The sequence below is a fragment of the Cervus canadensis genome, chromosome 2, assembly GCF_019320065.1.
Source record: "Cervus canadensis isolate Bull #8, Minnesota chromosome 2, ASM1932006v1, whole genome shotgun sequence".
Classification (NCBI taxonomy): domain Eukaryota; kingdom Metazoa; phylum Chordata; class Mammalia; order Artiodactyla; family Cervidae; genus Cervus; species Cervus canadensis.
In genome coordinates, this window is record NC_057387.1 from 95,037,859 (window position 1) to 95,053,234 (window position 15,376).

Genomic DNA, 15,376 nt, shown 5'->3' on the forward strand with positions numbered 1-15,376 from the left:
CAAAGATGAATAACAACACCCTTTGAAAATTATAGGTCCATTTCCTTTATAAGCATATATGTTTTAATTCTAAGTAATACTACAACGCCAATAGTGGGTAAAACTTCTGGCACCTCAGCATAAATGGAACTAAAATGTTCTCAGTATATTTCACCACCACTCACTTGCAGTTTAAAAAAAAAATCTTAAATTAGATTGACTCAGAACGTACTTGTCAAAACAATAAAAATTAGTAATTTTATTAAATCTTGACTATTTCTTAAATACTCTGTGTGATACAATAAGAAGTATGCATGAAACACTACTTACTACTGAATTATCAAAGCACAATGAAGGCATTAAAGAAGATACTTGTGCTGTTGGTTCAGTGTGAGCCACTTTTTACATGAACATCATTTCACAGTAATTCAGACTTAAGTTTTTGCAAAGAGTTTCGTGACATGAACAAAATAAGCCTATTATTTTAAGAAACAACTGACAGTATTTATTGCCAATGATAAAATCCAACTTTTTAAGTAAAAATCAGAATTTTGAACTTATGTCAGGAGTTTGACAGCTTTCCAATATTTAGACTTTTCTGATGAGTGCTAGTAATACTAGCAAATATGATTTTTAATATTGTGTATTTGAAATGCAGAAACATTTTGGAGAGAAAAAACAGAGAAAAGGTATTTCATAAAGTTTAACAGGATTTAAAGAAAAACTCAAAGAAAGTTTTAAAGAAAAATTAAGAAATTTTCTTAATTTTATAAAGGCTCTTTACTCTAAATTTAAAAGAAAATTATTATACTCAAGAGAGAAACTTAAGATACATTCCTTTTAAGGTCAGAGGAAAAAACAAAACAAAAGGGTGCCTATTATCCTTGCTACCCCTGAACCTAATACCAGAAGCTCTGGCCAATGAAAGTTTAAAAAAAAAAGAAGACTCAAAAAGCTGAGGATAAGACAGAAATACATGAAACTGTCAGCCTTGCATATGTGAGCAATAACTACAAAGAAAATAAATTACCAGTCACAATAATAACCAAAACACTTGAAAAAAATCTAATGCTAAGAAAGCCAACCAATAAAATAAAAAATGGGAAGATGAATTTCCAGAGGTTAAAAATCAATTAATAGAAATCTAAAAAAGACTTGCAAATATAGATTGTTTTAGATCGTCAGAAATATACATGAATAGCATAAAAAATTAATGAATCAAAACTTGAAAAACTAAAAAATAGTTGAATAGGGGAAAATTTACATGTTTTATAAATAAAATTATAAAATACTGAATGGATGAATGGATAAAGAGAAAATAAACACACAACACATTCTTTTTAATTCAGCCATTTAGTTTAATGGCTGAATTAAAAAGAATGAAGTCTAAAAATTATAAAACTACATATGCATTTATTCTTCAACTCAGCATGCCCAATTCTAGGAATTTATCCTGAAGATATACCATGAAAATTAATTCTTCTGTGCCTAGAATCATCATGAAAATTATTTGGGTTCTCTAACTCTTCCCCTAGTATACTAGTTCCTCAGTAGAAAGACTCTCTAATCCCCAACCTATCCTATTTATCTGAAGAAGGAAATGGTAACTCATTCCAGTGTTCTCGCCTTGAAAATCCATGGACAGAGGAGCCTGGCAGGCTGCAGTCCATGGGATCGTGGGGAGTTGGATACAACTGAAGTGACTGAGCATCCTATCTATCAAGACCAGAAAAGGGATCCTAGTCCCTGGGGCAATCAGGATAAGCAGGGGCCCCTCCTCCTGTAGCATCCAGGGGCACGAAAGTGAAGCTGCTACAAGAGGCCCTCCTAAAGGAGCTTAACAAATAACGTTTATCTTCTGCAGTTGTGCAGCTACTGGGTTCCTGCTACCTGGATCAGTCATTACCTCTCAGAGCACCTACATCAGTTTTTACCACTCCAGAGTCTATATGACAAGGCGCCTTGTCAAGTAGTCCAAGAATGACTACTAGGAGCCAAAAGAGCAAGCAAAGGTTTTGATTAGCTGAACATTCAGTCAACAGTTACTAAAATGACAAGCCCCAAGGGCTATCACAGAGACAAAAGTCTCCAGTTGCACTTTTCTGGCTAAACAATCTTCACTACAGAACAACAGTTATAAAACACTGACCAACGAAGTATGTGACACTTGGGCGTCAGGTTGAAGGTCCACGTAAGAGTCCAAGTTGACTCAAGAATAAGGGTACCTAGAGACTTCCCTGGTAGTCCAGTGGTTAAGACTCTGCACTTCTACTGCAGGGACAGCAGGCTCAATTTCTGGTCAGGAAACTACAATCCTGCATGCTGCATGGTGTGGCAAAAAAAAAAAAAGTAGGGGCACCTAATAGGATCACGGATATAGAAAACAATCTTATGCTTACTAGAGAGTAAAGAAGAAAGAGGGATAAATTGGGAGACAGGCATTGACATATACATACTACTATACATAAAATGTCAAAGTTATGGTTTTTCCAGTAGTCATGTACGGATGTGAAAGTTGGACTATAAAGAAGGCTGAGCACTGAGAAACTGACGCTTTGGAACTGTGGGGCTGGAGAAGACTCTTGAGAGTCTCTTGGACTGCAAGGAGAGCCAACCAGTCAATCCTAAAGGAAGTCAACCCTGAATATTCATTGGAAGGACTGATGCTGAAGCTCTAATACTTTGGCCACCTGATGTGAAGAGCTGACTCATTGGAAAAGACCCTGATGCTGGGAAAAATTGAGGAGAAGGGGGCAACAGAGGATAAGATGGTTGGATGGCATCTCTGCCTCAATGGACATGAGTTTGAGGAAACTCAGAGAGATAGTGATGGGCAGAGAAGCCTGGCATGCTGCAGTCCATGGGGTCCAACGAGTCGGACACAACTTAGCAACTGAACAACAACAACCATATATAAAATAGTTAACAAATAAGAACCTACTGTACAGCACAAGTATAGCCCACCAGGCTCCTCTATCCATGGTATTCTCCAGGCAAGAATATGGGAGTGGGTTGCTATGCCCTTCTCCAGGGGATCTTCCCAACTCAGGGATTGAACCCAGGTCTCTTAGTCTTCTGCATTGGCAGGCAGGTTCTTTACCACTGGCACCACCTGGGAAGCCCATAGCACAGGTAACTCTACACAATAATCTGTAATGACCTTAATGGGAAAAGAACCTAAAAAACAGTGGGTATATGTATATGTATAACTGATTCACTTTGCTGTAGAGCAGAAACTAACACAACATTGTAAATCAACCACACTCCAATAAAATTTCCTTTAAAAAAAGAGTAAGAGTACCTAACTGTACCTTAGGGTGTAGTGTGTGTGCTAAGTCACTTCAGTTATATCTGACTCTTTGAGACCCTAAGGACTGACTGTAGACCACCAGGCTCCTCTGTCCATGGGATTCCCAGGCAAGAATAATAGAGTGGGTTGCCATGCCCTCCTCCAGGGGATCTTCCCAACCCAGAGATTGAACCAATGTCTCTTACATCTCCTGCATTGGCAGGTGGACTCTTTACCACTAGCACCACCTGGGAAGCCCGTACCTTAGGGTAACAAATAGATAACAAAGGGGGAAATTCTCTTCGTGTAAACACTGTAGCTAATAAATGGAAAAGGAATGGGAATATCACTTTTGCAAAATAATAAAATAACGGGTGTAAGTAATAATTATCAAAGACCACTACTATCAAAACAAGGGAGAAACCTGACATGACCTGAGTCCTAACAGCTGTACACTGCACCAAATTCTGTTAAGTATTCTTCCCCAGGCCCCCATATCAAATCAGAATCAGATCTAACCTACAGTTTACAGTTTACAGAGGTCAGAAGATCATGTTAAATAACTTCTCAGGGATGCAATCAGGAAAATACAGAATGTGGGAAAGTCTACAAGGATAAACAACTCAGTTGCTTCAACAAATTAAATACAAGGAAGAAAAGGAAATGAAAAAGAGGATGGGAGAACCAAAGAAACTTAAAGGTAGAGTGACCAGACACCCCAATTTGTCCATTATAACCCAGGTTCATGCCTGATATTCCAGTATAACTGTTAATAGAGTCCTCTTTCATTATTAAAAGCTTCCTAGTTTAGATAATAAATTATATGGTCACCCTACCTAAGAGATGAACGTGAAAGTTGCTCAGTCATGTCTGACTCTTTGCGATCCCATGGTCTATATAGCCCATGAAATTCTCCAGGCCAGAATACTAGAGTGGGTAGCCTTTCCCTTCTCCAGAGGATCTTTCCAACCCAAGGATTGAACCCAGGTCTCCCACATTGCAGGTGGATTCTTTACCAGCTAAGCCACAAGAGAAGCCCAAGAATATCGCAGTGGGTAGCCTATCCCTTCTCCAGCGAATTTCCCAACCCAGGAATCGAATCGGGGTCTCCTGATTCTTTACCAACTGAGCTATCAGGGAAGCCCTAAGAGATACAGGAATCAAACAAACTGTGTTGGCATATTTGAATACTGATTTTTTAAAAAAACCAACTGTCATAAAATATTTGAACACTGACTAGATATTTGATGATATTGCTAGATAAGAGTTCTTACCTTTAGAGATACAAACTGATATATTTACAGATTAAATGAAATGAGATTTGCTTTAAAATAACTGAGTATGGGGGGGAATAGGTGGGATATATATGAGATAATACTGATCATGAGTTGTTAACAAACTTACAGTGGGGATATAAGACTACTCTCTCTACTTTGGAATATTATGGAGATTTCCCACAATACAATATTTTTAAAAGAGAGTAAGTTTTCCAGTAAACAAAATTTTCCTACTTCTAGAAATAGAAATACCCTAGAAACCTTCAGCTTCCTACTCTTAATTCAAAAGCAAGCCTTTGGCATGTTGCCTGATCGAACTATATATTTATTCAGAGTCACTGAAGCCAGGATCTACAATTCTCTGGCATACAGCTTCCTGAGGTTAAATCACAGCTAGTATTCTGCATTACTTTATCTTTTCTTAAAAAAATTTTAAAAAAGGACTACCCCTTCCCTAACAGGAGAATCACATTTGAATATATTCTCAAGTTGTTCTCTTCCTTACACAGGAGCGGGGGTGGTGGATAGGAATGAAACACCTTAAGCCTGTCTCAATGGACTTTTCCCACTGCCAAGAAATGGCCCAAAGGAGAATGTAATTCGGTGTTCTTCATTCTACTCCATGTCCTGGTGTGCCCCAGTGGGACAGTTTTAGCTGCAATAATTAGTGAGCCTGTGTGAGAAGGCAAGAGAGAACACAGCTGCCACTGCCTCATCTTAGCCAGTAACAAAACTTCCAAGGGCAGAATATAATGATAAGTGATACCTAGAGTTACTCAAGGGAAAATTAGAACATGAGAAAGCTAAAAGAAAGCAAAAGGAAAAATAATAGAAGCAAAAAAAAAGTGAGGATTAGCAATATGTGAATTATCTAACAAAGACAGCAAAGTAACTGTTACAGCAACAATAATTGTTATTCTGAACAATCTTACATGTATCCTGACAGTGATACCTGAAGTCCATTACCATCCCCAGTTTAATAACATAAAAAAGAAGGGAAGTGATTTGCCTACAACAGGGCCAGGATAAGAACAAGTTCTGGAGATGTTCCTCTTTTAGAGTTACTTTGAAAAGCAGTTGTTTAAAGAAAGACAGATAAGACAAGCAGGTGTTGGTAAATGAAAATAGTGCTTTCTCTTTGGCAGGAAACAATCTTGACACTACCAAAAAAGGGTTTCAAAGGCTGCCCAGATTTGGAGGACGCCCAAAGGAACACCTGTCCTTTGCCATTAAAGTCTACAGAAAGCTTCTTACAAATGTGACACAGGAAGGGCCAGAGGCCTGAATTAGTACTAGCTACATACTTCGATGGTGAACTTCTTGTTGCTGAAGATGTTCAACCAAAGAATAACTTTTTCACTAGAGATTGTACGAAAAGAATTTCTATGCAGTGGGAAGTAAGCTACAGCTAGAACTCTTCCTATACAAAGTTCATTCTAATGAGGACTTCTTGCTGCACTTTAGGGCTGACGATAATAATGGCAACTCAAAACTGAATCAAAACCTAAGCCATTCTATGTTCCAGGGAGTTGCCAACACCAAGCTTCTATCCCCAGGAGGTCTAAAATCCCAATGAATGGCCCAAGACACAGCTTCCTGCTGTCCTTAGGGACATCAATTACACCAAGGACCATATCTAGTACTCCTTCAAATAGGGTTTTATCAACAATGCAATATGCATGTCTCAGTGCCAATCAGCAGGCTAGAATCACATTCTTAGAAGAGGTACAAGTTGACTAAAGGTTTGAGGTTAATTCAACCCAATCACAATCACATTTATTACGCCTCTTAAGCTTGACCATACCCATCTAGGACACTTGAAAGATAGCATCAAGACCTGTCTGTAACAGACCTATCCCTTCTCATCAAGGAACAAATGGAAATATACTATAAGAATTGGAAAGATCATTATTTTAAAATTGTGTCTTTATTGTCCTTCAAATCACTATAGACAACAATCTGTGAGATCTTAAATATATCACTAAGGTGCAGCACTCAATAAAAAGGGTTAAGATTCTGAGCAGTGCCAGTTCTAACTACTATTTCTAGCCCCTTTGGGCAATGCAACCAAAAGCCTCAATAGCTGTGTCAGTTTGCCAGGGCTGCCAATCAAAGTACCACAGACTGGGTGGCAGGAGACATTTATTTCCCTCCAGTTCTAGGGGCTAGAAGGTGTCAGCAGGGTTATTTCTTCTGAGGCCTTACTCCTTGGCTTGTAAATGGCTGTCTTCTCCCTCTGTGTCTGTGTCCTGTCTAAACCCCTTCTTCTAAGTTATTGTTGTTGTTCAGTCGCTAAGTCGTGTCTGACTCTTTTGAGATCCCATGGACTGTAGCCCTCCAGGTTCCTCTGTCGCTGGAATTTCCCAGGCAAGAATACTGGAGTGGGCTGCCGTTTCCTTTTCCAGGGGATCTTTCTGACCCAGGGATCTCCTGCTTGGCAGGTGGATTCTTTACCACTAAGCCACCAAGGAAGCCTCCTTCTTATAAGTACACCAGTCAATTACAGCCCACCCCAAAGACCTTATTTAACCTTAATTATCTCCGTGAAAATCCTATGCCCCAGTACAGTCACCTTCTAGTAACTGGAGGTTCAAAGCTTCAACATACGAATTTTAGGGGGACACAATTCAGCCCATAAAAATAGTATACTCTGTGGAAATAAAACACATCCTAATACGGCCCCTGCATGGTGACAGTATGCAGATCCTAGATCTCTCCTGGGTCATCTATTTTTAAATAGAAGTTAAATTCACTGCCAGCAGCTCTAGAATTCTATTCACTTATTCGTATTGTTTATTAGAATCATTTTTCTCTTTCAACTTATATTTGCTTAATTGCTAAATAACAGCATGTTCATTAGGCACATGTACTAATGTGCAAAAATGGTAACAATTTTGTAGAATTTAGGTTCATCATTGTGTTCATTAAAGTCTTTCTGTCCTAGACTCGGAACGTGAACTCAGAGAACAAAACTAAATTAGTGGATAATAACAATGAACATGGGCAAAAGAAAAAAATGGAATGACACACGCCTAAAAGAAGGACAGAGGTTTTTAAAAGGAAGTAAGATAATGGCCTGAAAGTGAAAATGGATTAGAACCACCAACTCCCTGAGTATGAGTGGATTTGTATAAGAATGTCATGACTAGGTGACCTTGGGAAAAGAGAAGACCTGGGTCCACAAAGTTACTGAGGCTCAAAACACACTATATGAAAGAAGTATCTTAGATGGGGAAGCAGAACAGTATAGTTGAGAACACGATTTCTGGAGCCAGACGGCTTGGGTTTTAATCCCACTTTTGCCGTTTACCATCTGTTTTATCTCAGGTAATTTATTATAATCTCTCTGCACATCTGTTTTCTCATCTGCACAACAAGCATAACAATAATCTCTACTGCACAAACCTGGTGTGTGGATTGAATGATTTACAGATTTTTAAATAGTTAGAATGGTACTCAGCTGGGGTGCTATTAAGTCCTAAGAATTTGTTTACTTACTAACTAAACACACAATAGCACATTTCTTCAGAAACATTATAGCAGGGTTAAGACTACAGATACTAGAGCAAGATCCTTTGGGGCTGAATGCCATTTTCCACTGCCTACGTGACCTGAGAACTTCCCACTGCCTACATGAACTGAGAACTTCCAGATGTACAAGCTGGATTTAGAAAAGGCAAAGGAACCAGAGATCAAATTGCCAACATCCGTTGGATCATAGAGAAAGCAAGGGAATTCCAGAAAAACATCTACTTCTGCTTTGCTGACTATGCAAAAACCTTCGACTATGTGAATCACAACAAACTGTGGAGAACTCTTAAAGTGATGGGAATACCAGATTACCTTACCTGCCTCCTGAGAAACCTGTGTACTGGTCAAGAAGCAACAGTTAGAACCAGATAAGGAACAACAGACTGCTTCAAAATTGGGAGAGGAGTACATCAAGGTTGTATATTGTCACCCTGCTTATTTAACTTATATGCAGAATACACCATGCAAAATGCCAGGCTCGATTAATCACAAGCTGGAACCATGATTGTCGGGAGAAATATCAACCTAAGATATGCAGATGATACCTCTCTAATGGCAGAAAGCAAAGAGGAACTAAAGAGCCTCTTGATGAAAGTGAAAGAGAAGAGTGAAAAAGCTGGCTTAAAACTCAACATTAAAAAAACTAAGATCATGGCATCCAGACCCATCACTTCATGGCAAATAGATGGGGAAAAAGTGGAAGCAGTAACAGATTTTATTTTCTTGGGCTCCAAAAATCACTGTAGATGGTGACTGCAGTCACAAAATAAAAAGCTCTGATAAACCTAGACAGCATATTAAAGAGCAGAGACATCACTTTGCCAACAAAGATTTGTATAGTCAAAGCTATGGTGTTTCCAGTAGTCATGTATGGATGTGAGAGTTGGACCACAAAGAAGGCTGAGTGCCGAAGAATTGATGCTTTCAAACTGCGGTGCTGGAGAAGATTCTTGAGAGTTCCTTTGACTGCAGGAAGATCAAACCAGTCAATCCTAAAGCTTACCAAATACCTATTGATCAATCGTATCTTCCTCTTAACTTAAAAAATTTTTTCAATTGGTTTCTTAGTCCTTCCTGAAGAACTGTTCCTTTTTAGTCTCTCCTCTGCTAGTTCCTTGTTTCCCCAATCTCTTAAAGTCAGATTGCCCCAGTCCAGGGCTCAATCCATTGACATTTCCTCCTCTACTCACTGGATAATCTCATAAACCTAATGATTCATTCATTTATAAGATGACAATTTCTACTCTTTAGCCCAGACCTCACATATCTCTAACTGAATGTCTAATTAGCTATCTCTTGCAGTTCCCCAATCTCAGTTAACAATAACTAAACTTTTCTAGCTATTCAGCCCCAAATCTTCAGTTATCCTTAACTCATCATTTTCTCAGATTCTGCATCTATTTTTTTTTTTTCAGATTCTGCATCTAATCCACACTTCTTACCACCTGCACCATCGTGGGTTCAAACCACTGTCTCTCACCTAGAATATACCAGTAGCCTTCTAACTACAGCCATAGCGATTCTTTTCATCTAAGTTGGATCATGACATTCTTCTGCTTTAATCCATTCAATAGCTTCTCAACTCACCCAGTAAAAGAATAAAAATCCTTATCATGGTTTTAAAGCTCTACTTTATCTGGCTCCCCACTATATCTCAGACCTCATTTCTTCCCACTCATCACCTAACTCATTCCACATGAGCTTCAATGGACTCTGCTATACAAAGAACACACAGAGCAAGCTCTTAGATCAGGTCTTAGGCACTTTCTGCTGCCTCTGTCTGAAATGCTCTTCCTTCAGATATCCCTATTCTGGCTCTGAGATTTACTTCAGGTCTTTCCTCAAATGTCAACTTATTGCTGAGGACCTCCCTGGCCATCTTATATGAAATGTCAACCCCCAGATCCCACAGTCCCCATCCCCCCTTATCCTACTGTATTTTCTCAGTATCATTTATGTCCATCTATTATACATTTACTCACTAATTTGTTTGCCTCCTTCCACTAGAATCTAAGCTCACTGAGAGCAGGGACTTTACTCCCTTGTGATCACAGTCCTTCATGAGAAAAACAGTGCCCAGCATATAGTATGGACTCATTTTCCTTCTGTGTATAATGTGGGTTTGGACTACTTAACCCTCAGAGAACTCAAGCAGTCTATCATGTTATGTTTCTCCTATGGGGTGGTCACAGGGCTGCCCATTGGTTAAGATGGACACACAATTATCTAACTACTGATATGCTACACTACTTTTCCCCTAATTTTGCGTGTAACAGAGATCTGTGAAATTCCTTTCACACAAGCCATCACTTTTGTGCAGTTTCTCCCCATCATTAAGGAGAAAGGTCTAGGTTTTACTTATCAGACCAGAAGCAATTGCTAAGGCCCACGTTCATCACAGTAGGTTTCCTTACCTCCACTGCAGTGAGCGGCTGGAATAGGGACTGCCAGGACTGCTATGGGCGTGTGTGTTCAGGAAAAAGGCAAGAGGAGAAGTAGCCAGAGCACAATCGGCACTAAAGGGGACTTTAGAGAGGGACCAGGCTGGAGCCGACGTGGGAGAAAGTACGTGCCGGTTTACTTCAGATCCTCGGCAAAGAGCAGAGATTCTGACAACGTACCACAGCAGAGAAAAACAGAGTCAGTGGTAATTTCTTAGCCAAAAAGAAACATTCAAAGTGGGTTAGTTTAGGCAAGAGGCTCAAGAAAAGTAAGTGGTCAAAAACCATTCTCCCATTCTCAGATATTAATATACCAGTACCAATGTTGCCACAGAATGACCATGGAGACTAAAACTTAATCCACAGAATTAAAACCAAAAAGTTAAGCTTTGGGTATTCAAAGTATTTAGGTTGGCTTCTGTGAAAATGTTGTAAATTTACTACAATTCATCAATTAGCAAGCAACAGACAATATGTTGTGTTCAATGACTAAAATTTCCTAGAGAAATATATGTCAATAAAAGTAAAGCATTCTTAATAGTTTAAGTTGTTAGATTACATCTAAAATACCAAGTTAACTAACTTTAGTCTGAGTATACCAAATAATGTTATTTCATTATATATAATAAATTTTGCTTCTATTTAATTTTCATTTTGCAGGTTATTTTTTTCCCCAAAAAAACAAATTAACCATCTTAATGTGTTAAATCCTAAAGAAGACTAAGTGAGATCATTAGACTGAACACAGACAGATGGTAAATATAAATTTCTATTTTTTAATCATATATAATAGATATGTCACGGATGATAAAAAAATAATTGACAGATGCATAGCATTTAGTATGTATAGTAGTGGTATAGCTTTCTATACAAATACCATATTTAACTACAATATCTTATTTATAAGATAGGAAAAAAAACTTAAGTATCACATAAGCACCTGTTTTAAAATGATGTGAGTCTCCTGTATCGTTTGCTACTTGTTTGGATTTGATGACATTCTACTTGTATTTAATTACACATATACAAAAGAAATCTCCACCTTCCTATATATTATCCCTCTAGCTGGCTTCAGCATATTTCTCAGATGAGTACACAATATGAAGATATAATAGGATGGTAAAATTTCTCAATATATTTTTAAATTATAAGCAAAAATATTAATTTTTCACTTTCAAAAAGAATTTCCACTTTTCTAAAGAACTCTAAATGACATCTAAATTTAAAAAATTAGTTCCCGACTACAGTTGACACTTGAACAATGCAGGTGTCTACTCCCTTTGCAGTTGAAAATCTGTCTATAACTTCACAGTTGTCACTCCAACTTCATAGTCAGCACTCCGTATCTGAGGTTCTACATCTGCAGGTTCAAGTAATTGTACATTGTATAGTACTGTAGCACATACTTATTGAAAAAATCTGTGGTGTAAGTGGACCTGTGGTTTTAAGGGTCAACAATACATATAAGCTAGAGTTAATCAGAACATACACTTGTTAACCTGAATAACATTGCTTATAGAAAATTTTGGAGTCTTAAATCTTATCACATAAGATGAGGCTTAGCCATCTGATGAATATACAATTAGAAATTATAAAAAAATCTATGAAAACCAGATTTCATTCTCTTTGTTTTTAATTACCACTCTGCAAACTGGTTATACTCTGGGGCTATAATCTAGAAAGAAATGTTTGAAAAAGGGAAGAGATTGATAAACTACTTCCTCGATCCTCAAGGAGCGTCTTCCTAATCCAAATTCAAAGTCACTAAAACAGATACAATGATTAAAATTACCGGTACACTAATGTTTGGAGAGGATGATTTTTAATCCCTATGTTTTCTTAATTGATGAAGTTTCCCTATTGTGGTCATTTACTTTGTAGGTTTAATATGGAAATAAACCATTTTTTTTTTAAAGTGTGCCAATCCTTCTGATTTTATACTTCAAACAAGTCTGATTTCCCAAGGTCTGGCAGAATCATCAGTTCAATCAATGAGCATCCACTAGCACTGAAGGGCAATGACCCAAAGGAAGCCCACTGACAAAGTCCGCCTACTTGAGTAGCTATGCTGTCTTCACGTAACCACTACCCTTCAGGAGAAGGAAATCTGAAAGGCATTCCCTCTGCCCTGTTACAGCAAAGGCCGTTCAAGACAGATCACTGAGGCGGAATGAACTCTAGGGTACTCCTTTCCCTGGTTCCCTAATTTGCTGATCAATTTACTCAATATTTCTTCATTAAATAAGCCTGAGCATCTCTTGGGAAAGCTACCCTGAAGTGCAAGTCTTCTTCCATTCCCCAGCTTCAAAATCCTTACCTAAGTATTATTTCTATATTGGTTAACATAGAAATAAAATTCCCGCCCTGAAAGACTCAGGCTTGGATCTGCAAGGGCAGATCTGAGGTCCTGAGCTGACAGGCCAAGGGCAGAAATACAATACCCTCTCTAATCAAAAGAGGAGATATTTTCCTTTCCGTTTGTTTTTCATATCCACTGGGGCTTTGACACTTACTTTAAATACACTTTTGCATGCAAGGCAGAAAAAAAAATCTTCATTGTTAGCCCGGCTTCCCAAGTACCTAAGAATCTCTAAAAGACATCTAACTCAGGTTTTAGAATTAGAAACCCCATATACCTCTGCCAGGGACCACTGTTTTGACCTTGAATTCATGAAGCCAGCCCAGCCCTCTTCCTGACAGGCATTTCCAAACCAGAGTCTTTATCCAAGCAAATGAAGGTGTGTTAGTTGGCATTAGTTCTTTTCCTGACACCTGCCAGTTTCCACTCAGAGACCCCAGCCTCCTTACTGGATCCGCAGGCATGGTGCTCCCAGTCTCTCTCGCCTCCGTTTCATCATTTTCCTGGCTACTCAAGATTTTGCCCTCTCCCATTGGGGATCTTGGCAGGAAGTTCTCTCACACAAGAGGTATGCAGGCATAAGCCAAAGGAAACTTACAAAGGCTTCCCAAATTTAAGACAAAAATTAAAGTACTTTCCTTCAAAATTATGATTTTCAGCAACACCCCCCCTTAAAAAAAAAACCTAAGAGCACAAAAGGCAGCAGTGAGGCAGAGTGAGGAGTCCCAGATCCCAAATGAATCAGCTGTCCTCTGTCTGCCTGACATCATTCACACTCAGCCTGGAACAAATCAGAGTCCCAGGGAGCACCTCATTCCTCCTCAGTGACAAGCATCAGGTCCCCTCCCCCACACATCAGTCACCTCCAGCCCTGAAGCCTGGCAACAGTGAGGACTCTGGCAGAGACTGCACATACCAAGTGGAAAACTCACACGGTGACAGAAATACTATTAGCTCAGGAGGCGTGGGTCAGGCTAGAACAGCTGCTGCAGTGGGCAGCGGACGGGAACAAAGCACGTTAAGGATCCCAAATCAGTAAATAATGAGCTAAGAATACGTGGGCATTTCTGCAACGTTATTCATTCTCAAGCCCAGACCTGATGGAGGACAAGATAGTTGTAATGTTAGGGCTCAGGAACCAATTTAAGTAAACTCTGCATTTCTTCAGACAAAACCCAGCATCATTTTAAACTTAGTTTGTATTCCTCTCCAATCACTTAAATAACCTTCTGGTAAGAAACACCATAAGTCAAATTAAGAGAAGACTAGAAACTATTTAGTTTAATTTCATCCATAAATTATTAATGAAATAATTTCTATGGCAGATATTATATGAGGTAAGCTGCAGAAGAACTGTAAAGAAGGGTAAGTCACTGAACATTTCCCCACTTATAGAATGAAAATAGGTAAGGTGCTTAATAGGTGGGTTGTAGTGAAGATTATTATATGTAAAACAGAAAAGTGCCTAGCACAAAGGAAGTGCTACAGAATTATTAGCTATTATCATAGGTGTTGCCTTCCCAAGAGGGCAAGCTCTCAATCTAAAGGGGAAGGTAAGTGCAAACACATAACAAACCATCTGACAAAAGCAAATAAATTATTGAGCTAAACACAGTCAGCTAAGGAAGTGGAAATTCAGCAAAATCTTGGTCCCCTGCTTCAGAGCACCTGCCAACTCAGATGAGATCGTCTCATTCATATGGATGACAAAGTATGTCAAACTAATCTTCTAGGATAACATCCAAAAGATTAATTCATACTCCAACCAGTGCTTTTTCAACTACAGGTCACAACTCTAGTGAGTCATGAGATCAATTTAGAAAGTCGGGACCAATATTTTCTTAAAAGGGAAATAGAATTTTCAGAAAAGAAAATATCAGAGTGCTTCACACAAAGTGAGGGGAAGAATTAGTGACATTTGTGTTTGTAACACCTGTTATTGAAATATGTATTATTTATAAGTGCAAACACGTGTCATGGGTTATAATGTAAAATCTATTATTGAGGATCATAGTCTAAAAAATTTGAAAGCCACTGCTCTAATTATCCAACCAAACTCACCCCACCTGGCAGCTACAGACACTCACTTTCCCTCTTCGTGTACCAGCCCAATCATTTGTCTCTCACAGTTCCTTCCCAGAATCCCCTGCTCTCTATTACAAAAATGGAAACACTCTCTCAGAAATCTACCACCTCTCAACAAGTACTGAGTCTCACTTTGGGAAAGTCTCGTGATGATATCAGGGTCAGTCACAGAAGTCCACACTCCCACATCTAGGAAACTAGCCTCTGTCTCTCCCCACCCCAAGCTGACGCCATGCAGTTAAGGCGAGGTTCTAAGGTTCTACTCAATATTCTCCATTCTCTAATACGCAACCCCAGGCTATTTAATAATAATAACAATAATAATGGAATAATAGCATGCATATCATAGAGCTGTGATGAGGACTACTTGGTGATTATATGTAGAGTGCTTAGAGTAGAATCCAGTAATTACTTA

General features: G+C 38.7%; 1 protein-coding gene across 6 annotated transcripts in view; it reads right to left on the reverse strand.

Annotated features, from left to right (window-relative positions):
- MAST2 (microtubule associated serine/threonine kinase 2) overlaps window positions 1–15,376 on the reverse strand; it is a 202,861-nt gene that overhangs the window by 75,200 nt on the left and 112,285 nt on the right. The window contains exons 1-2 of one of the 6 annotated variants that reach the window (XM_043461469.1): window positions 13,326–13,697; window positions 10,491–10,685 (exon numbers count right to left, since the gene is read on the reverse strand). The exons of 4 other annotated variants lie outside the window; for them this stretch is intronic. In XM_043461469.1, coding sequence (XP_043317404.1) covers window positions 10,491–10,685; window positions 13,326–13,375 — 245 coding nt within the window. In that variant the 5' untranslated portion in view covers window positions 13,376–13,697. Of the gene's footprint in view, window positions 1–10,490; window positions 10,686–13,325; window positions 13,698–15,376 lie in introns of those variants that run through there. One more of the 6 variants, XM_043461470.1, reaches the window with a different exon arrangement.